Source organism: Typopeltis vanoorti, chromosome 7 (assembly GCF_054136105.1).
Source record: "Typopeltis vanoorti isolate ZY-2024b chromosome 7, IOZ_Tvanoo_1.0, whole genome shotgun sequence".
NCBI lineage: Eukaryota > Metazoa > Arthropoda > Arachnida > Uropygi > Thelyphonidae > Typopeltis > Typopeltis vanoorti.
This window is the reverse complement of record NC_143555.1, coordinates 138,000,832-138,026,971: the sequence shown is the minus strand read 5'-3', so window position 1 is coordinate 138,026,971 and position 26,140 is coordinate 138,000,832. Positions and strand designations below refer to the sequence as shown.

The following is a 26,140-nucleotide window of genomic DNA, read 5'->3' as shown; positions in this document are numbered from 1 at the left end:
TTTCTTCTTGATGGAGAGGAGGTGGAGAGGATCCAGAGATGAGTGACCAAGATGGTGGCAGGTCTGTGGAATGAACCTTATGAGAACAGGTTGAAGATTTGTGGGTTGCAAAAATTGGTGAATAGGTGGAAAAGGCGTGATATGATTGAGACATTCAAATTAGTGAAGGGTTTCTATAAGAAGATATTTTTAAGAATAGGACTGGTGGTGGGAGGACTAGGGGCCATACATGGAAGCTGGGCAAGAATGTGGTTAGCAGGGGTGTTAGAGCTAAGTTTTTTACTTGGAGAGTGGTGAATGAGTGGAATAAGCTGCCAGAGTCTGTTGTGGGTGCTATGACCATAAATGAGTTCAAAGCGAGGTATGATAGATGCTGTGTGAATGTCGAGTAGTTGCTCTTGACATGGTTAGGGCCTCCCTCAATGAGTCTGTCGACTCCTTGGAGTTGCCCAAAATAATAATAATAATAATAATATACATTTTGAATAAAACAAAAATATTGCACTGCTTCAGCACAAGATTCTGTTGCCAATAGTTGCCAATTAAATTTAAGGAATGACTAGAGCACGGTATATAATATGCAAATAGTTACATTTTTTCAGCCTAGCTTGTAAATCTGTATATCGATACTTTTTATATTGCCAGCGTTATCATGGCTTTGTCCTCTGCAGATTTTTATATCCAAAGATAATTCTTCTAATTTTTTTACTACTGCATCTTCTAAATATAAGGAATTATGTTGTGTAATTCTGATGAACATGATAAATGTTTCTCTAATGTCAGAATTTGTGGCAACATAACAAAATATCATAGCTAGTTGGTCATTATGGCAATGTCTGGTGTTGAATCGAGTATTATTGCAAAATAAGCAGCTTCCTTAATTTCTGATATTAATATTTCTCTTGTTTTTTTAGCTATTAAAGCTATGAATTCATCACAAGTATGGTAAGACAGATAATTTGATCTGTCAGAACCACAGTTGGCGTACATTTTAATGTGATGTTTTAAAAAATCATTAAATTTACTTAAAAAATGTAAACACGATAAATAATTTCCGCAAGAATCAGAAAAAATATCATTTGTATAATCTCTAAATGCTAGCCCTAGTTTACTCAGTAACTTACTGGTAGCTATTATTCTTTTTAAAACCTCTCTCCGATAATTTTCTTCAGATTGTATTTGTTTGATCAATTCAGATTGAATTCGACTCTTAATAGAACTTGGTTTTCTTTTGCGATATGTGCACATCACTCGTATATGCTCAGTAGAATGCTCATGATCACATAAGGTTCGTGTTATATTTCCCCAGTCATTAAAATCCTTCATTAAGCTATTATTTGACTTAGAAAACAATTTACAAACAAAGCAGTAAATTGCTTTGCTGGTTTCTGAAAAAATTAGCCATTGTCATTTCTCCTTTGTTCCATTCGCCTTTTTACAGTAAAAATGTGATATATTTACATTTCTGACATATATTCTATTGTGTTCTGTGTATTCTTTTTTTTAAATTTTTGATTTTAAAAACATTCTGGGGCATATTTATTAAAATATGCTCGATAAACTGTTCATTAATAGTAAGTGGCCACACTGTTAAAGCGGTAGGATAAGAGATAACTTGCTTGCTGGTAAGTACAGACTCGGATTGAAAATTTTCTTCAGAATCCTCTTGATTTGTTTCATTTACTTCTTTCTCTCCTATGTTTTCCACATCATTTTGATGTTCTTCATTTTCACTTTTATCTCCTCCTGATAATAAATAAATTTCGTGTAATGATACAGCGTTCCCCCTTTTTACGGGAGTTCACAGTACTATCTAGTTCCCCAAATTTTATCCGGGCTCTGGAACCAGCATAGGCTGACGAATCAGATCTATCACTGGGTCAATATTCCTGACTGTAATCCATGTGTGTCCTCGGACCGGTTTGCCACTTTGTGGGATGAAAAACACTAGATAAACTGGCAGAAAAAACCCTGCTGTCCATGCCCAAGACCAGCTAACTTGGCTGTGTCTGAGGAAGATCCTTCAGCTCCTCACGTCATTGACGGCAATCGAACCTAGGACACTCCTTCCCCAGGCATATGGTTGCGAAGCACAAAGCCACTAGGCTAACTGTGCAGACCTCCTGATAATGATACCAATGTTTTGTTTTCATTCCGAGAACTGTGAAGTACTACTTCAGTTCTACAAAATTCTTCATTTTCAGAACACAAGAAAGACAAAATTGCTGCCTTTTGACTATTTAGCTGTTTTTCATTTTCTCTAAGTCGTTTTCTTTTACTAGCTGCAGATTCAAATTCTTGGCATCATTATGTGTATTAATCTATCAAAAGTGAAATAAATATTTATTAAATCCAATATAAACATATAAATAAAATAAACAATTATGTTAAAAGCTTAAAAAATACAAAAATAGAAACAGTAGTATCTTGGTTTTGTTAAAATAAACGACTAACAGTAAAATAAGAATAATAATTAATTGAATAATATATTCTTACCGACTGCGACAACTACTTTAACCATATAATTAGGATATACACTTCTATACACAATAAATAACGGAAAAAACTCACGTAGTAAGATTATTTATTAGTATAATTTTCGCCTGTGTGTCACAGGCATCTTCAGTACATTAAGCTCAAAATTAAACACTAACTGACAATTCCAAAAAGCGCCACCTAAGTAGCTGGTGTAAAATAACTAAAAAGGTCAATAACTTTCCTAAAAAAAAAAAAAAAAATTAATACAATAAAAAGTTAGGAAAGATTAGCTGATTTGTAAAGTACTATCTCCCATAAAGGGGATAGACGTAAGCTGTCGGATCTGTTTAAGTTAGGAGAATGAAGTAGAGTTTCACATGTTTCTTTATAAAGGTGTTCCATGAGAAACTGACTTTTGTGAAGAACTCTTGTCTTTCTCCAATGAACTCTGTGTCTAGTGAAGATGGCATGTTCAGAAATTTTTGTTGCCTTTCGACCGTTTAGAAAAATCTCCACCTTTCTCACTTCTCCGAAGGACAAGCTTCCACATCTTAATCATCCAGGTGTCTACCAGATTCCATGCTCTTGTGGATTATCTTATTTCGGACAAACGGGAAGATCCGCCTCTATTCGGCTAGAAGAACACCAATCTTATATTGAATACTTTAAACCTGAAAAGTCTGGACTTTCTGAACATGCCATCTTCACTAGACACAGAGTTCATTGGAGAAAGACAAGAGTTCTTCACAAAAGTCAGTTTCTCATGGAATGCCTTTATAAAGAAACATGTGAAACTCTACTTCATTCTCCTAACTTAAACAGACCCGACGGCTTACGTCTATCCCCCTGCCCTTTATGGGAGATAGTACTTTACAAATCAGCTAATCTTTCCTAACTTTTTATTGTATTAATTTTTTTTTTTTTTTTTTTTAAGGAAAGTTATTGATCTTTTTAGTTATCTTACACCAGCTACTTAGGTGGCGCTTTTTGGAATTGTCAGTTAGTGTTTAATTTTGCGCTTAATGTACTGAAGATGCCTGTGACACACAGGCGAAAATTATACTAATAAATAATCTTTCTACGTGAGTTTTTTCCGTTATTTATTGTGTACTTTTATACAGTATACTGCTTGACAAGTACTAGCCAAATAACGGTAACTAAACTATCAGTTTAATTACCGTTTTTTGGAATTTCCTTTACTGTTCTACAATATTTGACCCTTTTTGATGCACAATTTATTTATTGTGTCTCTTCCAAAAAATATAAACAAATTTCACATGTATACAATAAATATTAATATTAAAAAAATCTTGGTAAAATTAAACTAGCAACCTTGTAAGTCATTTTATATAAATAAATGACTAACTTATATCGATGGATTATAAATAATTATGCAACTTCTCCGATACTTTATATTTAATATTAAATTTTCTAAATAGTTTAAAATCTTTTAATGTAATTCTAAATATATATATATTATTTACACTTTTAAATATTATTATTATTATTATTATTATTATTACGGGTATCTCCATGGAGTCAGTAGACTCATCGCGGGAGACCCAAACTAGCAAAACAATATCTGTCATATCTCTTCTTGAATTCATTTACAGATGAAGAGCTCACAACAAAGTCAGGCAATGAATTCCACTCATTCACCACCCTCCAGGCAAAAAACCTTGTTCTGACACCTTTGTTAACCACACTCTTCTTTAATTTCCAGAGATGACCTCTTGTTCTTCCATCACTATCACACAGCTGAAACATTTCCCCTGCATCAATCCTATAAAAACCTTTTAGTAATTTGAATGTTTCTATCATATCCCCTCTTCTTCGCCTATCAGCCAATCTCTGCAATCCACAAGCTCTCAATCTATCAATGTAGGGAGCATTTTTTATATCACTCACCAACTTGGTCACTCTTCTCTGAACCCTCTCCACAGCCTCCTCATCTCCAAGGAATCCAGGTGACCAGACCTGAGCACAGTAATCCAAATGTGGAAGTATCAATGCTTTATAAAGGGGAATAATAACCTCTTTATCTCTGGATGTCAGTGTGTTCCTCAACAACCAAGTAATCCTATGTGCAATCTTGGACACCTTAGCAATGTGTCCTCTGAACTTCATCTCCTTATCTACCAATACCCCTAAGTCCCTAGCCTCATCAATCTCTTGGAGTACCTTTCCATCTATGTAGTACACAGCTGGTAATCTTTTAATCCCAAAATGCAAGACTTTACACTTTTCCACATTGAACTGACATCCATTTTCTTTTGCCCATTTTACCAGCTTATTTAAATCCTCCTGCAAACTTTCAACATCAGCTTGATTTTTTATTGCACTACACAACTTTGCATCATCAGCAAACAACTGAATATCTCCCTTTAAGCCGTTTCCTATATCATTTATATACAAATTAAACAACATTGGCCCAAGCACAGAGCCCTGAGGCACACCACTGGTCACCTGCCTCATTCTGGACTCGGCTCCTCCATACACCACCTTATGGTATCTCTCCCTGAGCCATTCTCCTATCCATATCACCAATTTAATATCCATTCCCATCTGCTCCAATTTGCGTAACAGTGTTCTATGGGGTATCCTGTCAAAAGCCTTAGCAAAATCCAGAAGTACCACTGTGTAGAAAGTTCCTTTGTCCAACTCTGATGTTATTCTATTATGGATAGTTAATAGATTGCTAAGGCAGGATCTACCTTTAACAAAACCATGTTGGCCTCTATAGAGTATCATATCCTGATCCACCCATTCTTGAATTTTGTCTTTAACCAACTTTTCCAATACTTTTACCACTACTCCTGAGATGGTGATTGGTCTGTAATTCAATACTGCAGTTTTAGAGCCACCCTTATGCAAAGGAACCACTTTGCCTAACTTCCACTCCCTAGGGACCATACCAGAGTTCAAACTTAAATTAAATATCCAGGTAAGAGGGGTTGACAATTCATTTGCACATTCACGCAACACCCGAGCTGATATTCCATCTAAGCCTACCGCAGTGTTTGCATTTAAGTTTCGCAATATATTTAATACCTCTGATTCTTTAGCTTCAATTCTCACATTAGGTATTGCTATAGGTATAGAGATATCCTCACTTGGGTGATAGACTTTTGAGAAGTGATCACTCAGTAACTCGACTATTACATCTGATTTTGTCACCTCAATACCATCAGCACCCACTAAGGTTATCCTTCCGAAGTCATTCTTCCTCTTACTTGCCACATAGCGGAAGAACTCTTTGGGATTACCCTTGATCTCTTTGGCTAAGGTCTTCTCATAATCTGATTTAGCTTTTCTTACTATGCTGGTAACCTTCCTAGCTTGAGCCTTGTACTGCTCATGGGTGTCCTGATCGCCCTTCTCCTTGTAAATTCTCCATAACATTTTCTTTTTTTGTAGTTCAAGCTTGATACTACTGCTCATCCATCTAATGCCTACCTTGTTTGACCTCCTGACCATGGGGACACAATCTGATATTGCTTTCCTCAGATACCCACTGATTTTATCCCAAGCTCTGCTAACATCTTTCCCTTGCAATATGTTCTGCCATGGGATGGCTGCAAGCTCACTCCGAAGCTTGTTATAATTGCCTAACCTGTAGTTTCGTACATACCCCTTCTTAATAGAAAAATCCACAGATTTTGCAACCTCCCAAGTCAATACCACATGATCGCTTTCACCAACTGGAGGTAACGAGGTCACTTTACTTATGCATATAACCTCTGAACCAATAACCAGGTCCAACACTCTCACACCACGTGTCCCTTCAGTTACGTGCTGTTTCAATTAATTATCTCGTAGCAGATGTATGAACTCCATTTCCTTTTTGCTACGTGATATTTCCTCCTTCCAATTGATATCACCATAATTAAAATCCCCCATAATAATCACTAAGCCTTCACTCATTGCACTAAGTTGCTGATGCATGAATTCAATATCTCCCCCTGTACTCCCTGGCCTATAGCAGCATCCAACTGTATATTTGGTTGCGTTGGTCACTATTTCGCACCAGACTGCCTCAAATGAACTCTCATTCACATGTCTATCATCATGATATACTACTTTCTTTGGCTGCAACACATCAGCTATCATCAACAGTACTCCTCCTCCTGTTCTATCTTCTCTATCCTCCCTGAAAATACTGTACCCATCACATTCAATTCCAGTGACCACATCTTCTGCTGACAGCCAAGTTTCACTAATGCCTACAACTTTTGGTGAGATTTCACTGACTAATGCCAAAAATTCTTCTCTCTTATTTCTAATGCTTCTAGCATTGGTATACAAAAATTGCAGATTCCCTCTAGATCTTGTACCGGCTTTAGAACTGATATATAAGTCACTAACTACCGTAGTCCTATGCCGATTTTTTTCCCCTCTCTTCTGCAATTTATTCTGCCTATAAGGATCAATAAATACACAATCAGTGCTAAAGTTTCTCTCTCTTACACTCAACCTTTTCAATATTAGTTTCCCTGCCCAATAACTTCAACCTGTTCAGAAAACAATAACTTCTTCAATCTCTTATGTCCTTCCATGTTAAGATGCAGTCCATCTCTGGCATACAACTGCCTTTTTCCTTCAAACAAACTCCAGACCTCTTTTTCTGCACATTCTTGCAATCATATCATTCATTATAATTGCTCGTCTACTTAACTCGTAATTGTCAAAACGAGGCAGCACACACACTATTCTCCCATTGACGCTTTTCCTCTTCACAATATCTAATAATGTTCTTAAATCTTTTCCTACCCGATTTATACTACCTCTCAGGTCATTCGTACCCACCATAACTATCATCTTGTCTGTTTCATGCCCTCTCTTTATTGCTAAAGCCACTCTTTCTATTGTACCATCAGCCAAGCACTCCTCATGCATACCACTCTCCATACCCTTAATCATAGAATCACCATATATTTTACCACTATTAACTTCATTCAAGTTCACACTCATGGACTCATTCTCTACACTATTCAGCATGACTCTCCCAGCTTCATTACTCAACTCTCTATTACTTACCCCCCCCACTCTCACTACATCTCATTTCTTCTTGGCCACTTGTGGTTTTATTATGTTGACTCCCAATCACTCCCATACTATTTATTACTGAATCATTCACCAAAGACTCACCCATATGTAATCCTGTTCTAGTTACTTCAGCTAAAGTAATCTCTATAGTCCTAATTTCTCTATTTAACACATTAAACTCAGCTTTAACTTCCAGTATCTCCTTACCGATCACTTCCACTTCCTCATGAAGAAGATGAAGGTCATTTTTCATTTTCATAAACTCCCGCCGAAGTTCTTCCGCTACGGTCCCGATGTCATCTTCCATTCCTAAACGCTCCAGCCTATCCCGACACTTCTCACATACGTCGACATTTTCTTTCTTTTCATTTTGCCAGACCGACCACAGATCCTTCACATTTTTCGGTGCATACATGTAGCAGTTTCCGCAACGCATCCATTGCGAAAAATCTAACGCTGAGCCAGCCTTTCGTGTAATAGTAGAAGTCCTGCGCGCCACTGACGTACGTTTCTTGTTGGACGCCATCTTTACACGTTGATATAGTGAAACAAACGGCAGTGAAAACTCAATATATACAACACAGTTCTAAACAATAATACCACTGAAGGACACTTGTTTCTAACCGATGCACAATTTTAGCACAATTTGTGACAAAAAGCCACACTATATTTAACTTTAAAAACACGTTTTCTAGACTAGCTTAACTCGACCGCCACATTTACCAAGGACACTTCCATGTAATTGAGTCGTAATTAATTTAAAGAAAGATGTAATTAAAATCTTTCTGTGAAAGATTTCAATTGCAGTGTTGATTATTGATTTTGAGAATGTTGATTTTGTTTGACAAGCATCATAGTTGCTACAAAATTTCTGAATACCGAAAAAATATTAAAATGTATGGTAATAATTTAGTATAAGGATAAAAGTTTTTTTTGTTTTTTAAAAAAAAGAATTTAAATGCAGTCAAATTAAGCTTGCTAATTGAGGTAAAAATTGGAACTTCATGAACTGTAAAGTTCAGGTATTCTCACTAAAAATAAAAATTTTGAATTTACGGTTATAAAAATTATAGCAAAAATCATCGTATTTATGGAATTACAACATTTATTTATTACAAGATTTATTCAACTCCAGCTTTGATTTTTTTAAGTTCAGTAATAAGCATAATAATTCCAGCTTCAGTTAAAATGTAGAGGCAATAAATAGTAACAATAACTTGCTATGCTTGCTAACATCCACTTGTTTACTCGACAGTTTACCCTAAAATGACTAGAATCATGATGTACAAAAAATGAATTGAAAAATCAATTTAATTGATAAATAATAATAAACTTGAAATTCAAATGCTCTATTTATGTGATATAGAAACTGCTCTTACCCAACTAATTAATACAAAATGGAAGCAGCAGCACACAAAAAAACCTCTGTTGTCAAAATGATCGCAAAACTTTCTTTAACTCAAAAACTTATTTACTCTGTTTACAATTTTCAATTATTAAACATCTAGTATACTTGCAAAGAGGTTAGCAAACTCTCTATTAAGTTATGCCAATAGATTCTCTTATTGACACTTCTTGTTACTGTTAATCTAAATCTTAATTGTCCAAATAAAACACATTATAAGAGGAATTGTACAAAAGTATATAACTTACAAAAGCTCTGTATCACACATTCAGTCAAAGGTCTTGCACAAAAAGTTCTAAGGCAATTCTCTCCTCTCAGATCTTGAGCTTACTTCAGGAAATCTGGCTTCAGAAATATCTCAGTGAAAAAATAGCGGACTGTGAACTGCGCCCTGTGGTACTCATATACAGCTCCAGCAAAAAGCTATTCTCCCACGGCGAAAAGAAAAACTTCCAAGCGAAGGTGCTTCGGGTAATTTGTCTCGCCTTTTCTCCTCTGCTTGGGCTCGCCGAAAATGCCTGGATGACTGCCTCCTTTTTCTTCCACCTCCACTAACTCGAATTGCAGCCAACTGTCAACCGGGATTTCTATCTGGCCTGGAAGCTTTTCTCCGGCGATTGGAACATCTCCTTTCAGCAACTTGAAGCCTTCTCTTAAGACTGGAACTGGGAAGCTCCTCTCTGGCAACGTCTGGAAATGGGAAGCCCTCTCTCTCTCTCTCTTTCTCTCTAGTGACTTCTGGATCTGGGAAGCCCTATATCCTTGGCTTTGTCCCCTTTTATTATGCCTTCTCTGAGACCTTGTGCGAAGTTTGTAACCCCGAAGAATTCGGCATGATTCTTTCATCTTAAGTTTCAAGTTCGCCTGCACTTCTGTGCCTTCTTTTCATTGTAAGTTGCCGACCATCGGAAAGTTGTTTGAACCTTTCTGACTGACTTCGGAGGTGTTTACGTGCAGAGCTTGTAAGCCTTTCTCATAGACACAAAATTTAATAAACAACCTTTCTAATGCTGCCATGTAGATCTATTACATACAGCTCTGGCGAAAAACATTGCCTTTGTTTTTAACACTCTAACATATTCTTATTAAAGAAGTAGATACAGTTAATTTCCAAAGGGCTATTTACAAAAATTTCTAATATAAAATATACAGAGACAAACAAGGTTATTTTTTACAACATTCTTATGGGACTTGACCTAAGTAAAAAATCGATGTAATGTGCTTTGAAATATTTAAGCTACAATCGAGTTTTTACAATATTGATAAGAACAATAGTTTAAAATTCCAGGTAGTCCAGCGAAAACCATCTGTGACAAAATGAAACTAGTTTATTTATTTATTTAAAAACACAAAAATACAAATTTATTAAGTATATCTTTACAGAGTTCATAATTAAAAGGCCTCTCATAATAATAATAATAATAATAATAATAATAATAATAATAATAGATTTCTACAGATGTGTCTCATCTTATTTTGGTATTATCAACATGATAAAGTTATTCTGAAGCATTATGAATTTTGCTATTTTATTATTAAGCCGCTAATATTTCTTCAAATGCGACACTTTTTACAACAAAACTGGCTAAGTTATGTTGAATATATCTGTTCGCAAATATATACTCAAAATCCTTTTGACCTAATAAAAAGGTGGAATGCTGATGAAGTTTCATCAGCATTCTATCTGTTAAAATGCAATACCCCCCCCCCATCTGTTAATGGATTATTGTAGTTATGTGCACTGTATTTCTTGGATTGACCCGTTTTTGCTCCACAATTTACTTATTGTGTCTCTTCCCAAATAAAATCGAATTTCACACATGCGAAAATAAATAATCAAAATGTTTGTTTGCATTGGAAATATTATGTCAAATATTTATATTTTTTAAATAACATTTATTGAAATAAATATGACATTTTGTTCCTTTCCTTGCAAAATAAGATTATTTTCAATTTCACATTTTATTTTCACAATTATTTTCACATTTCAATTTTAGGAACGATTTATTTATTTTTTTATGAACAACAAATGGTGTTAAACTGCATTACTCGCGCTTCCGATTGTGAGTCTTTTTAATTTGTATCCAATGGTATTTTATCAGAGATCCTACACCTTTGTCATTTGCTTAAAACTGCAACCATACAATTACTTTGGAAAAATAACGAATTCAAACAAAAAGAAAGTGCACACATGTTATCTAGCAGTATTTTGTGTGTGTGTGTCTGTGTGGTGATAATTTTGGGAGGGGGGGGTTAGCCATTAAAGGAAAATTAATTCTGTTATTAAAATTTTCGAAATAAAATTTCATTTTGATGCATGCACCTACACATGTTTCAAAAGATAAACTGTAGGGAAAATATCGCTACTTCAAAACTGCCGCATAATATCGAAATTAGCCGAAAATATGTACATAACAATTGGCTTCATAACTGCTGTTTATTTTGATTTATAGTGAGTGAATAGGGGGAAAACCAAGAAAGTTGAAATGCAAAAACCTACAGATTACGCATTACATGATATGATTCAAGATTTACGTATGATAACTAACCTTCGAACTAAGATTATGAATAAAATTGGAAACTTTGGAACAGATGGAGGCTGTATTCATTTTTAGATTCGGATTTTCATGAATTTATAAAATAATTGTTTGACAAAAATAATTATCTTAAATCAAGTTCTTGGAGAATTTTAAAATGTATTGGTGATTAAAATAATTAGCAAAAAAATTGATAGTGACACTGATCTTCCAAAGTGATACAATATGAAGTGAAGAAAATATGAAAGGATTTCTTATTTTACACTGGCATTAAAAACTATAATTATATGATAAAAACAAGCAGCAATATCAATATAACTGATAGGTATTTAGTCTGATGTAACTTAAATTCCGGTTACCGAGCAAACGGCAAGCAATTGCGTTTCTTGCTGTAGGCCACAGAACGTAGCTACTACGTACACCAGGTAATGTAGTTAAGTGTTATTTTCAGCGTGAAGGATTATCGCACCTTTTAATGGACATGACGGTCAAACCACACTTCTTATCCATGTTCTTTCAGCAGGTGGACAGAATATTATCCAGGTTTGCTGGACGTGTATATAAGTCCAGCAAAGAAATGGTACACTTAAATATATGAATTTTATGGAATACAGAGTTCCTGTTAGTTTTATATTCTAAGGAAAGAACAATGCATTTCAAATGGAAGTGGGAAGCCTCACAAATTTTTCAGTGGCCTCTAGTTTTTATATTATGAAATTAATATTTAAAAATAAGTATTTTATTTTGCAACTATAACTATGCTGTTTTTTATTGTTCTTTGTGAGGAGTAAGGTTTTAAAATGAGGCCCCCATTTTGCACCAAATGGTAAATGCGGCGCTGCATTCCCTAGACTAACTTCTTCAGTCATAAGCACCACTTCAAAATCTCCTTCCTTACTCTCCCCTCTTTGATGGTCATGGCAGCATCGTGACCATTCCAACAGACATAGCAGAATTATTGCAAGAACACTTTATCAGCATATATCATACTGATGTAAATGATACCATGCAATATATAGAAGAGGAGCAAGTATCAGGAGAATTGGAAGTGAAAGGATCAGAGGTATATCTTTTTTTTTTTATTAAGTAATTTAAGGAAATTACAACGTCAACTAGGATATACATTAAAATAAATTTTAATATATTTCAATATTTCAGCAACGTCATGTTGCCATTTTCAAGAAACTTGAGAACAAGACACGTGCACGCAGGCACAACAAACAGTAAGGGAGGAAGAAGCAGGAAGATATTATTTCTCCTAAAGTCCTGATGGTGCCCCCTAGCAGGCAATGTTGGTATTCTTGGGTGATAGGGCTGAAGGTCTTCTGATGTAGGTTTCCCAAATTTGAGACAGTCTCGTGCAGCCAAATTTCTTGAGGTTTGGATTGTTTCTTAGAGCTGAAGCTGATCCATGAAGAGCCTTTCATATTTGTATTTACTACGGTGTGTTATTGTGGCGTTCTTCCACCGTATTCTATGCAGGTATCCAGCGCACGGTCAGCAAAACCAGATGTAGTCCTTGTGTTCTGAAATTCTGATATTTGCTGTCCTGCCTGTTTGGCCAAAGTAGGACAGCTTACAGCTGCAAGGGACCTGGTATACACCAGGTAGGTCTAGGGAGGGGGGGGGGCAGGTTGGTCTTTAGTAGAGCAGATAAGGGATGCCAACTTTTTATGTGGTCTGTAACAAGAAGTTAATTCATGTTTTTTTAGGATTTTTGTAATTTTTTCCGAGGTGCCTCGGATATAGGGTAAGGTGATGGATTTAGAGTAATCCTTGTTGTGAGGGGGGGGGGGGGTTGTGGTTTACTGGTTTCAATATTTTTTGGATTTTTTTTTTTTTGGGGGGGAGTAGCCATTGGCTGAGGAAGTGTTGAGAATCTCTCAGAGAAGCTCTCTCACACTATACTGACAACACACCTTCACACATAAAATACTCAGCCCACTTTAAAGCCAGCATAGAAAACCTTATACTCAAACACACTGACATAATGGTCATTTTTGATGTCTCCTCCTTATTCACAAATGTCCCACTCAAAGAATCCTTAGAATTAATCCAAGTTAAATTTCCTCCCAATATCACAGTCCTATTTCAGTTCACAATGAATTCAGGCTATTTTGTTTGGCAAGGAAAATTCTACAAACAAATAGAGGGGACAGTCATGGGTTCCCCACTCTCCCGACCCATGGCCAACTTTTATATGGAGACTTTTGAAGAGAAAGCCTTAAACTCTGCTCCACAAAAACCAACCATTTGGCTTCGCTATGATGTGTTTGCTATTTGGCCACATGGCTCTGATGCACTCCTCTCCTTCCTAACACACTTAAACAACCAACATCCCAGAATCAAATTCACCATGGAAGAAGAAAAAAACAATTGCCTTCCTTTCTTAGACACACTAGTCACCTGCCAGCCTGATGGAACCTTGGTTTTCTCAGTCTATAGAAAACCCACCCATACAGGCAGATATATTCACCAACAATCCCACCACCCCTCCTCGCAACAATATGGAGTCATTAAGACACTACACAACAGGGCTAACTTTATCTGTTCAAATTACAATATCCTAACCACAGAACCAAACCACATTCTCAACACTTTCTCAGCCAATGGCTACCCCCCCCCCCCCAAAAAAAAATTCCAAAAAATATTGAAACCAGTAAACTACAACCCTCCCCCTACAACAAGAATCACCCTACCCTATATCCGAGGCACCTCGAAAAAATTACAAAAATCCTAAAAAAACATGACTTAACTTCTTGTTACAGACCATATAAAAAATTGGCATCCCTTATCTGCTCTACTAAAGACCAACCTACCCCCCCCCCCCTAGACCTACCTGGTGTATACCAGGTCCCTTGCAGCTGTAATCTGTCCTGCTTTGGCCAAACAGGCAGGACAGCAAATATCAGAATTTTAGAACACAAGGACTACATCCGGTTTCACCAATACAGCCACTCTGGTCTTGCTGACCATGCGCTGGATACCTGCCATAGAATACGGTGGAAGAAAGCCACAATAATACACCGTAGTAAATACAAATATGAAAGGCTCTTCATGGAATCAGCTTCAGCCCTAAGAAACACTCCAAACCTCAACAAATTTGGCTGCATGAGACTGCCTCAAATTTGGTAAACCTACATCAGAAGACCTTCAGCCCAATCGCCCAAGAATACCAACATTGCCTGCTAGAGGGCACCATCAGGACTTTAGGAGAAATAATATCTTCCTGCTTCTTCCTCCCTTACTGTCTGTTGTGCCTGTGTGCACGTGTCTTGTTCTTAAGTTTCTTGAAAATGGCAACGTGATGTTGCCGAAATATTGAAGTATAATAAAATTTATTTTAATGTATATCCTAGTTGACGTTGTAATTTCCTTAAATTATTTAGTATAAAAAAATGCATAACCAACGTCTAAGCCTTTCCACGAGAACCAGAGGTATATCAGGTGTTGATTGGGTTAAATGTTAATAAGGCTGTCGAAATGGATGACATATTGCCACGCATTCTTAAGGAATATGCACAACAGTTAGCTACATCCTTGACCTGTTTATTTAATGAAAGTCTTGCAGTGGGTAACGTTCCTAAGGTGTGAAAAGAAAGCAAAATAGTACCATTCCACAAGCATGCTTCTAGGACTGAAGTTTCCAATTATAGAGCAGTATAACTGCACTTGTAATCACCGATCTTCTAATAGAATACAAGATTGGGTTGATGGACATAGTATTCTTTATGATGGTCAGCATGCATTTATAAAGGTTAGGTCTTGTTTTAGCAAGACCATTTTAGTATAAGGGAGAATCATATACAGTGATATTCTTGGACTTTGCAAAACCGTTTGAGAGATTGCCAAACGATAAGTTGGTGTACAAGCTGCAGATGATGGGAATAGATATATTGGTTAGATGGATCAGAGATTGGCTCTCTGAACAATACTAGAGAGTTGTGTATGATGGAGCAATGTCTCAAAAAAGGAGGGTGACCACTGGTACAAAGGGTTCTGTTCTGGGGCTCCTACTGTTTAACTTGTTTTTAAATGATATATCATGTGGAATGACTGGGGACCTTCAGTGGTTTGCTGATGATGCAAAGTTGGGGAGAGTTATAAGTAGCACTGATGATGATATTTCCCTTCAGGAAGATTTGAATAGATTTTAATATTTGTGTATATCAATAAGTGAAAGGTGTTGCATTTTGCAGTGCAGAAATATAATAATCCTCTGTACTATACTGATAGCTGTACTGCATAGAAAGATTAGCAAAACAAGTGTTCTCTGCCAGGTTGGCAGGAAAACGACCCAGATGAAGACCAAGATATAGGTGGATTGTTATGGTAAAAAGTGCCTTACATGATAGAAATATAAAATCTGATAATGTTGAAGTCAAAGAGAGGCGAGATTTGGGAGCGACATTGACAGCAGTGTGACATTTAGAGGACATATTGCAATTGCTAGAAAGACTGAACATCGTAGTGCTGCTATGATACCAAGTACTCTAACATGTAGATATTAGGAAGTGTTTATGTCTCTGTATAAAGCACTGGTCAGATTACACTTGGATTATCATTATCATCAAATTCCTGCCATGTACCCTCAAGAGGTATACAGGATATGATAGTACTACATGAAAAATTACAAACTTCCTATCTATAATTTTCATCCAAATCAGTCTGTTACTTGTCAAGACTCCAACATTATCAGATTTTATATTTCTATCATGTAAGGCACTTTTTACCATAACAATCCACCTATATCTTGGTCTTCATCTGGGTCGTTTTCCTGCCAACCTGGCAGAGAACACTTGTTTTGCTAATCTTTCTATGCCCATTCTGTTTCAGTGACCATACCACCTGAGATTAGCTCTGCTAACACATTCGTGGATGCTGACAATGGCAAGTTCTTTCCTAATATAATCGTTTTTAATATGATATTGCCATTGATGCCATCTGTTCATGCCTCTAATCTTTCTCAGGACTCTCATATCTGCAATCTCTAGTCTTTGATCAAGTGTTTCAGTTCTGACCCAGCTCTCAGATCCATAAGTTAAAACTGGTTTGAATTAGCTGTCCTGTATACAGCTAATTTAGTGTTACGATTAATTTCTCTCTTATTCCATATGAATTTATTCAATTGACTTCCTACCATACCAGCTTTGTCAATTCTGTTGTCTATTTCCATATTTAATTTACCATCTTCACTAAAAATCATTCCTAAGTAGTTGAAATGTTTTACTTGTTCCACAGGTTCTCCATTCACAACACAGTTGACATTTTCAATGCTACTGCCTATTTTCATTGCCTTTGCCTTGCTATTACTGACCTTCATACCATATCTATTACAACAGCTACTCAATTTAGTCAGGGAATCTTGGAGACTTTTAGCAGATTTATTTAGAAGTATAACATCATCCGCATAAAGCAAAGAGCTGATATTAGCATCTCCAATTTTGATATCAGGTTTAATACCATTTTTTCCATCATAATGTGATCCACATAGATAATGAATAACAGAGGGGATAATGTACATTCTTGTCTGACACCAGATTTAACATTAAACCATCTTCCTGTACTTCCTTCAATTCTAACTGCTGACTTACAAATCAAATAAAGACTAACTATTGCTTAATATAATGACCCACTGACACCATATAACCTTAGCATACTGCATAGCTTCTCTCTTGGCACCCTGTCATATGCCTTTTCCAGATTTACAAATCTTAAATACAGATCTTTGTTATATTCCCATGATTTCTCCACAATTTGTCGTAAAGTGAGAATCTGATAATGACAGCCTCTATTTGGCCTGAATCCAGCTTGTTCTTCACCAAGCTTTGCTTCCACAATTCTTCTCAACCATTTCTTAAGTATACTTGCATAAATCTTACCAAGAACACTGAGTAGGGTTCTACTCTAATCATCGGGAATTCATTCCTCTGTCCAGGCCTTCTGAACTATGCAGTGCAGCCACTGTAAGACTTTTATACCTCCACACTTCAGCATTTCTGGTCGAATGTCATCTACTCCAGCTGTCTTTCCACATTTAAAGCCTTCGATGGCTTTTTCTACTTCAAGTATGGATATGTATTCCTGACTGTATGTCTGTTGAGTGTTCTTTACCACTCTGCTATCACTGCTTGTTTCATTTAGCAATTTTTCAAAGTAATTACTCCACACTTCAAGGATATCTTTTTCTCCAGTTTTCATGTCACCTCTATCATCTCTAATTCCGTTTACAACACTCTTTCCTTCATTTTAAGCTTTTTCAACAACCTCCAGAATATCTTGCCAACTTCTTGATATTTATTTTCTATGTTATTGGATTATTATGCTTATATTTGGTCACCTGGTTTTTCAGTGTGGTGGAGACATTGGAGAGGATCCAGCGAAGAGTGACTAAGACAATATTAGGATTCTGGAATGCCTGCTATAGAGTGAGAAATGTGAACTGCAGAGTTCGGTAGCAGGAGTAAAAGACGTGATATATTATTATTATTATTTTATTATTATTACCCCAAGACCTCATGGAGTCAAAGACTCATCTGGGAGGTCCTTGTATCACACACATCTCATCATACTGTGTCTTAAACACACTCAAACTCCTTGCAGACACCACACTCTCAGGCAAGGCATTCCAATCATTCACAACTCTGCACGAAAAAAAAAAACTGCCTTTCCTCTCACTCACCTACTCACACCCTTTTTATACAGTTTCCAGGGATGATTTCTGGTTCTCCCCTGATCTCCCACTGTTCTCTGTAGAACTTCTCCACCATTGATCTTATAACAACCCCTTACCAATTTGTAGGTCTCTATCATATCTCTCCTCTTCCTCCTCTCCACCAGATTCTACAATTTACATCTTTTCAATCTTTCCTGATACTCGACATTCCAGAGGTTAGAAACTACCTTAGTCAGTCGCCTTTGAACCCTTTCCAACAGCTCTTCATCCTTCTCAAAACCAGGTGACCAAATCTGGGCACAATAGTTCACGTGTAGCCTAATCAAAGCCTTATACAATGGAACAAGAATCTCCCTACTTCTACACGTCAGTGTCCTCTGCATCATTCCCAGAAGCCTTTGTGTTGTCTTCACAATTTTGGTGATGTGTCCCCTAAATTTTAGATACTTATCCACTATCACCCCCAGATCGATTATTTTCTCTACCTCCAACAATATATTCTCACCAAGCATAAATTCCGCATCCCATCTTTGTTTGCCAAATTTTAAAACCTTACATTTTGCAACACTGAACTCACATCCCCATTTCCATGCCTAATCACTCAATTTATTCAAGTCTTCTTGCAAGGCCACAACATCTTCACTACTCTTTATGGTTTGTCCCAACTTTGCATCATCTGCAAACAACTGAATATCTCCATCCAAATCTTCGCCAATATCATTAATATACAAGTTAAACAGCAATGGCCCTAAAACAGACCCCTGAGGCACTGCACTAGTGATTTTCCTTTTCCTGGATATCGCATCCCCATACACAACTTGTTGATACCTATCAAATAGCCAGTCTCCAATCCAATGCACTAATCTAATATCCAACCCCATCTGCTCTAGTTTGACTGTCAACTTATCATGAGGTACTCTATCAAAAGTTTTTGCGAAATCCAAGTATATTACTGTGTATCCTTCTCCTCTGTCCAAGGAAGCAGTCACTTTATTGTAATAAGTAAGTAGATTACTAAAACATGACCTTCTTTTAGCAAATCCATGCTGTCCATCAAAGATTATATCATTGTTGTCAACCCAACTCTGGATCCTAGTTCTCACAAGCTTCTCCAACAACTTAACCACAACACCTGACAAACAGATAGGCCTATAGTTTGATGCTTGAGTTCGATCACCTCCTTTATGAAGTGGCACAACCTTGCCCTCCTTCCACTCCTTAGGAACTTGACCAAGTGCAAGATTCGTATTAAAAAAAATATGTCAAGGCAGGTGTCAACTCTCTGGCACATTCCTTCAGAATACGCGGTGATATATTATCAAGTCCCACAGCCTCATTTACATCTAGTTTACTCAACTCCCCAAACACCTCTTGCTCACTTACAGTCAGTCTCTCCTCCCCATCATCAACTGCTCTCAATCTCTCCATGAAGTCACATTCACAAGACTGAAAGATCTTTATGAACTGCTCAATAAGTATCTCCACCACACATTCTGCAACAGCTGTCTTTATACCATTTTCTCCAATCAATGTCATCTTTTCATAATCATTCTTTCTTTTGCTGGCTACATATCGAAAGAACTCCCTAGGAATCTTTTTGGCTTCATTAGCTAACTGCTGTTCATACCTCTCTTTAGCTACTCTCACCAACCAAGTCACCCTCCTTGCCTGATCTTTGTAGACCTCATGAAATTGGTTATTTCCACTTCTCTTATGCTGCCTCCACAATGCCCATTTTCTCTGTATCGCATGCTTAATCTCTTTATTCATCCATCTCACACCTACCTTATTTAACCTTCTCACCCTTGGAATACATTTAGACATTGCATCCACTAGATAGTTTTTGAAAATCCCCCAAGCTGCATTGATCTCTTTTCCAGCTAACTCCTCATTCCACGCTACACCTGCAAGCTGTCTCGTGAGCTCTTCATACTCACCCCCTTGTAGTTCCACATATATAGTTTTCTCACAGAGGTCCTCGCACTGCTGGCAACCACCCAGGTAATCACCTCACGGTCACTCTCGCCAATTGGTGGATGATTTGACTCCTCATTTATAATTACATCCTCTGATGAGATGACCAAATCCAAGACCCTTAATCCTCGTGTGCCTTCTGTTACATACTATCTCAGGTAGTTATCCCTCAAAAATTCAAGAAACTCATTTTCTTTACTTCCAGTTGCTATCTCATCATTCCAGTCTATATTGCCATAATTAAAATCACCCTTTATTTATTTGCTTGGCTAATTTGACTATACATTTCACTATGATAGAGACATATGATAGAGAACTGTTTAAGTTAGTCAAAGGATTTTATAGGATTAATCCAGAGGGGATAATAAAAAGAGTAGAAAGTGAGAGGGGAAGAAGAATCTTACACAACATCCCTGGAAGTTGTGTAAGAGCGTGGTGAAAAGTGATGTGAAGAGTAGATTTTTTACATGGAAAATTGTCAGTGAATGGAATGTATTATTGGAATATGTTGTTAATGTAGAGAGTATTAAGGATTTTAATATTCAGTATGATATATTTTTAGGGCATAGCTCAATGGACTAGAGCAGTGGACCGAAAATCCAAAGATGCTGGTTCGACTCTAATTGGCCACCCTGCAAAATATTTTAGCACCTCCGTAGCGCAATTGGAAGAACGACGGTACATTGCGCCCTTCGATTGGAATAGGCCTAAGTTCAATTCTCGTTGCGACAGGAGGAATCTTTATCTGAATGATTTAAATCGAAGGTGAGTTTGCCAATCTCATATAGAGGTAGCAGGGTTTTTTCTCCCGGAAACTCAGGTTTTTCATCCCACGTATAGACAAATCGGCCCTTCAGAACACACACAATTTACAGAGAAAAATACTAGTTGTGGTGGTGGTGGTGGAGGTGGATGGTGTTGATGGAGATGATTCATAGTAGAGGTTTGGTGTAGTGGTTGAGACAGTTGTGAGTGTCCTCCCATGATGAGTCTTCAGACTCCTTGGAGGTATCAGGAATAATAATAATAATAATATATTTGTTGTCAGTTCAATGAAACTCCCACATTGTGTCTACTGACTGTGTAAAGGGTTTATTATTATTATTATCATTATTGTACAGGCACCTCAATGAAGTTCGAAGACTCATTGTGAGAAATCCAAACTATCCACACAACCTATATACCTATCCTTGAACTCATCAACAGACAAAGCACTCACAAACGATTCTGGCAACCCATTATGTTTGCCAGAGTCATTTGTGAGTCCACCCATTCACAACTCTCCAAGCAAAAAATCTAGTTCTCACACCCCTACTATCCACACCTATATTAAACTTTCAGGGTTGACCCATTGTTCTGGCCCCTCCAGCCAAGTGCTGAAACATTAAACTGCAATCCTATAAAATCCTTTAAGAAACTTAAATGTTTCTCTCATATCACCTCCTTTTTTCTCCTATCAACCAACTTCTGAAATCCACACACACACCCTCAATCTATCCTCATAGGGAATATTCCACAGACCACTCACTATCTTGGTTGCTTGCTCTGAAGCTTCTCCACTGTTTACTCATCCCCCATGAAATTCAGGAGACCAGACCTGAGCACAGTAATCCAGATGTGGCTGTATCAAGGCCTTATATAAAGGAATAACAACTTCCTTAGCTTTACTTGTTAATGTGTTCTTTAATAGCCAAGTAATCGTATGGGCTACCTAAGCAATATTCCCTCTAAACTTTAACTATCTAGAGGTCTATCACCGCCCTTAAATCTCTAGCTTCATCTATTTCCTGGAGTATGGTGCCATTAATGTGATACACAGCTCATAATCTATTTATTTCAAAATGCATAACTTTAGATTTCTCCACATTAAATTGACACCATTATCTTTTGCCCATAACGACAGCCTATTTAAATTGTATTGCAAGCTCCACATTGCCTTGATTAACTATTACTCTACCTAATTTTGCATCATCATCAGCAAACAACTGAATATTTCCTTGCAAATTATTTCCTATATCATTTTATGTACAAATCAAACAGCTTTGGTCCCAGCACCAAACCATGCTGCACACCACTAGTCACCTGTTTTTGCCTCGATTCTGCCCCTCCATATATCACTATTCAATATCTGTCCAGTAGCCTCCCTCTTATCCACTTAACCAGGGTCATATTCATCCCCCATTTGTTCTAATTTGCATAACAGAGTTCCGTATGGTTATTTTGTCAAATGGCTTTGCAAAATCCAGCAGAATCATCGTGCAGCCATTTCCTTTATCAAACTCTTCTGAATTAATAATAATAATAATAACAAGACAGTGTTGAAAGCACTTTTAATGTATGGATTTGAGAATGGATTAGAAATAAAACAGTTGATGAAAGACTACAGACCATGGATATCAGAGTTCTGAGAAAAATTAGAGAAGTGAATAGATGGCATTGGCCTAATCATATAAAAATGAAGATATTAGGAAGGAATATGACATTGTTAGCATTCAAGAATGTGCAAGCAGAGATAATCTAAGGTGGTGGGGTCACTAATCAGAATGGGCAAAGAAAGATTAGCAAAGCAGTTGTTTGATACCAAGGTGTCAGAAAAAAGAACCAGAGGAAGACCAAATTCTAAATGGATTGATCCAGTGTCAGATGTGTCCTAAAAGATTGAAATATAAGATCTAACACATGACAGATTAATTTAGCAGAAAGTTGTTGCCAGTCTGGTTGGCTGAGTGGATAGCGTATCTGCTCTCCAGCCAAAAGGTTGCATGTTTGAATCCCGCCATGGGCATGGATGTTTGTGATTGTCTGTTGAAATGGTGGTGGTGGCTGGTGGTAGATGGCATTGGTGTAGTTGCAGTCAGTTGGTGGATTGAGTGGTGGAGACAGAGAGTTGTAGAATAGGTGCCGTCCCTCGATGAGTGTTTGGACTTTCTGGAGGTGTCAAATATTAATAATAATAGTAGTAGTAGTTAGTAATACTATAAATATCATTCTTAGTGCTGTCACCATATACTGTAGACCTCTTGATGTGCATATTAGGAATTTGATTACGATGATGAATAATGTAACTCTTTGCAAACCAGCTTTATTAACTTCTGAACACAAAACAATTCTGTTCTTTTATATGAATTCTTGGAAGAAGTTATAAACATTAACTATATCAAATGAATCCAAGTTATAATAGTTCATCATGATCATTATCAAATTCCTGGCATGTACCCTCAAGGGGTGTACAGGATATGATAGTACTACATGAAAAATTTACATAATCACTAACTTCTAATCTACAATTTTCCTCCAAATCAGTCTGTTACTTGTCAAGACTCCAACATTATTAGATTTTATATTTCTATCGTCTAAGGCACTCTGTACTGTATCAATCCACCTATATCTTGGTCTTCCTCTGGGTCATTTTTTTGCCAGCCTGGCAGAGAACAGTTGTTTTGCTAATCTTTCCTCGCCCATTCTGTTTAAGTGACCATACCACCTGAGATTAGCTCTGCTAATGCATTCCTGGATGCTGACAATGTCAAGTTCTTTCCTAATATCCTCGTTTTTAACATGATATTGCCATTGATGGCATCTGTTCACGCCTCTAATCTTTCTCAGGACTCTCATATCTGCGGTCTCTAGTCTTTGGTCAAATGTTTTACTTGTAACCCAGATCTCAGATCCATAAGTTAAAACTGGTTTGAACACTATCTTGTATACAGCTAATTTAGTGTTCCTACTAATTTCTTTCTTATTCCATATGAATTTATTCAGTTGACTTCCTACCATACCAGCTTTGTTGATTCTGTTATCTATTTCCATATTTAATTTACCATCTTCACTAAAAATCGTGCCTAAGTAGCTGAAATTTTTTACTTGTTCCACAGGTTCTCTGTTCACAATGTAGTTGATATTTTCAATGATTCTGCCTATTTTTATTGCCTTTGTCTTGCTATTACTGACCTTCATACCATATCTATTACAACAGTTATTGAATTTAGCCAGGGAATCTTGCAGACGTAGTGAATTTATTTAGAAGTATAACATTGTCCGCAAAAAGCGATGACATTAACGTCTCCAATTTTAATATCATGTTTAATACCACTTTCCTTCATAAAATGCATATAGATAATGAATAACAGAGGATAATGTACATCCTTGTCTGACACCAGATTTATCATTAAACCATCTTCCTGTACTCCCTTCAATTCTAACTGCTGACTTGCAACTCAAATAAAGATTAAGTATTGCTTGATATAATGCCCCACTGATACCATGTAACTGTAGCATTTCAAATAGCTTATTTTTTGGCACCTTGTCATATGCCTTTTCCAGATCTATAAAACTTAAATACAGATCTTGGTTATATTCCCATGATTTCTCCACAATTTGTCGTAAAGTGAGGATCTGATCCTGACAGCCTCTGTTTTAGCCTGAATCCAGCTTGTTCTTCACCAAGCTTTATTTATATTCTAAAATCCTTCTGTATACTTGCATAAATCTTACCAGGAATACTCAGTAGGGAAATACCTCTGTAATTCTCACATTCAGTTTTATTTCCCTTTTTATATATGGGTACTATGAGAGCTCTACTGCAGTCATTGTCCCTTTGTCCAGGCCTTCTAAACTATGCAGTGCAGCCACTGTAAGACTTTTATACCACCACACTTTAGCATTTCTGGTCGAATATCATTTATTCCTGCCACCTTTCCACATTTGAAGCCTTTGATGGCTTTTTCTACTTCAAGTATGGATATGTATTGCTGACTGTATGCCTGTTGAGTGTTTTTTACCACTGTGCTATTACTGCTTTTTTCATTTAGCAATTTTTCGAAATAATAGTAGTTCGAAGTTATAATAGTTAACACGTTCGCTGCCATGCTACTTCGGCATAGTCTGTTCCCGTACGCCGAGCAATTTCACTTCTTCATGGTTAGTACGGTAATCTCATTGCTGGCGGTAAGCGTCCTACGAGTATACTCGTAGTTGGCTTGTGCAGAGCATATACCTTCTATGAGAATACACAGTTTTGATGCTAGCTCCACAAGCCAAGCATTTTCACTTCTTCAAGGTCAGTACAGTAATCCCGTTGCTGGCGGTAAGCGTCATACGAGTATACTCGTAGCTGGCTTGTGGGGCTGGTTTACGAACTACGAGTATACTCGTAGTTGGCAGCGAACGTGTTAAATGAAAATGACCTATAATCCTACACTTTTTTACAGTTACATGTTCAAAATCTTGATTGGACTACCTTGAGTAACAATATCTTTGAAAAGAAACAGTCGAGTTGTTAAGATAGTGCTGTTTTCTCAGAACAATCCAATGAACTAATCTGATGGTAAATGATGTGAACACAATCAAACTGATGGAGATTGAGATTTGAAATGCTAGATTGAGACATGAATTAATTAGAATAAACTACTAGATTAAAACCTATCTCAATGGGCAAAATAATATTTTTAACAGCATGCAAGACTTTAAAATATAGTCAAAAATTACTAAAACATTTAGAAACTATTGTTGATTGGGTCAGATGATTAAAAGTGATTGTTCCCACCTTCACTCTCTCTGAGAAGGAAACCCATGGATTCATTATAATTGGCACTTTAACATCTCCCAAAGTTGATTTTTAAGGAAAAAACAAGTACAGAGAATTAGAAATATCAAAAGAACAAATTTAAAAAAAAAAATGTATTTTAGGAATTTTGAAAGGTATAGAGGATAAAAAAAAATGAGACAGAATAAAAATATTGTTTATGTGCTACCCACAGTCAAACAGTTCACATGGAGCTGGGCTGTCTGCATAACTTGGGTACGAGATGAGACGTGGACAGTTCTTATTAGTCTGAATTTTCAGTGATAGCTTGAAATTTAGGGAAGACAAAAAAAGTTATGAATCCAGGTTATAATAGTTAAATTAGTTAAACAATACTACCTGTAATCCTACACTTTGCTATGAAGACATGATCACAGGAATGCAGGAGAAATCTGGGTGAGAAATACACTTCAGAGAGAGAGAGAGAGAGAGAGAGAGGG

General features: G+C 36.8%; 1 protein-coding gene across 1 annotated transcript in view; it reads right to left on the bottom strand.

Moving 5' to 3' along the window:
- The window catches only part of LOC150105113 (disheveled-associated activator of morphogenesis 2-like), a 575,640-nt gene that overhangs the window by 195,607 nt on the left and 353,893 nt on the right, over positions 1-26,140 (bottom strand). Inside the window, exon 17 of the mRNA XM_090396160.1 lies at positions 20,521-20,529. Within this exon, the coding sequence (XP_090252286.1) occupies positions 20,521-20,529 (9 nt within the window). The remainder of the gene's footprint in view (positions 1-20,520; positions 20,530-26,140) is intronic.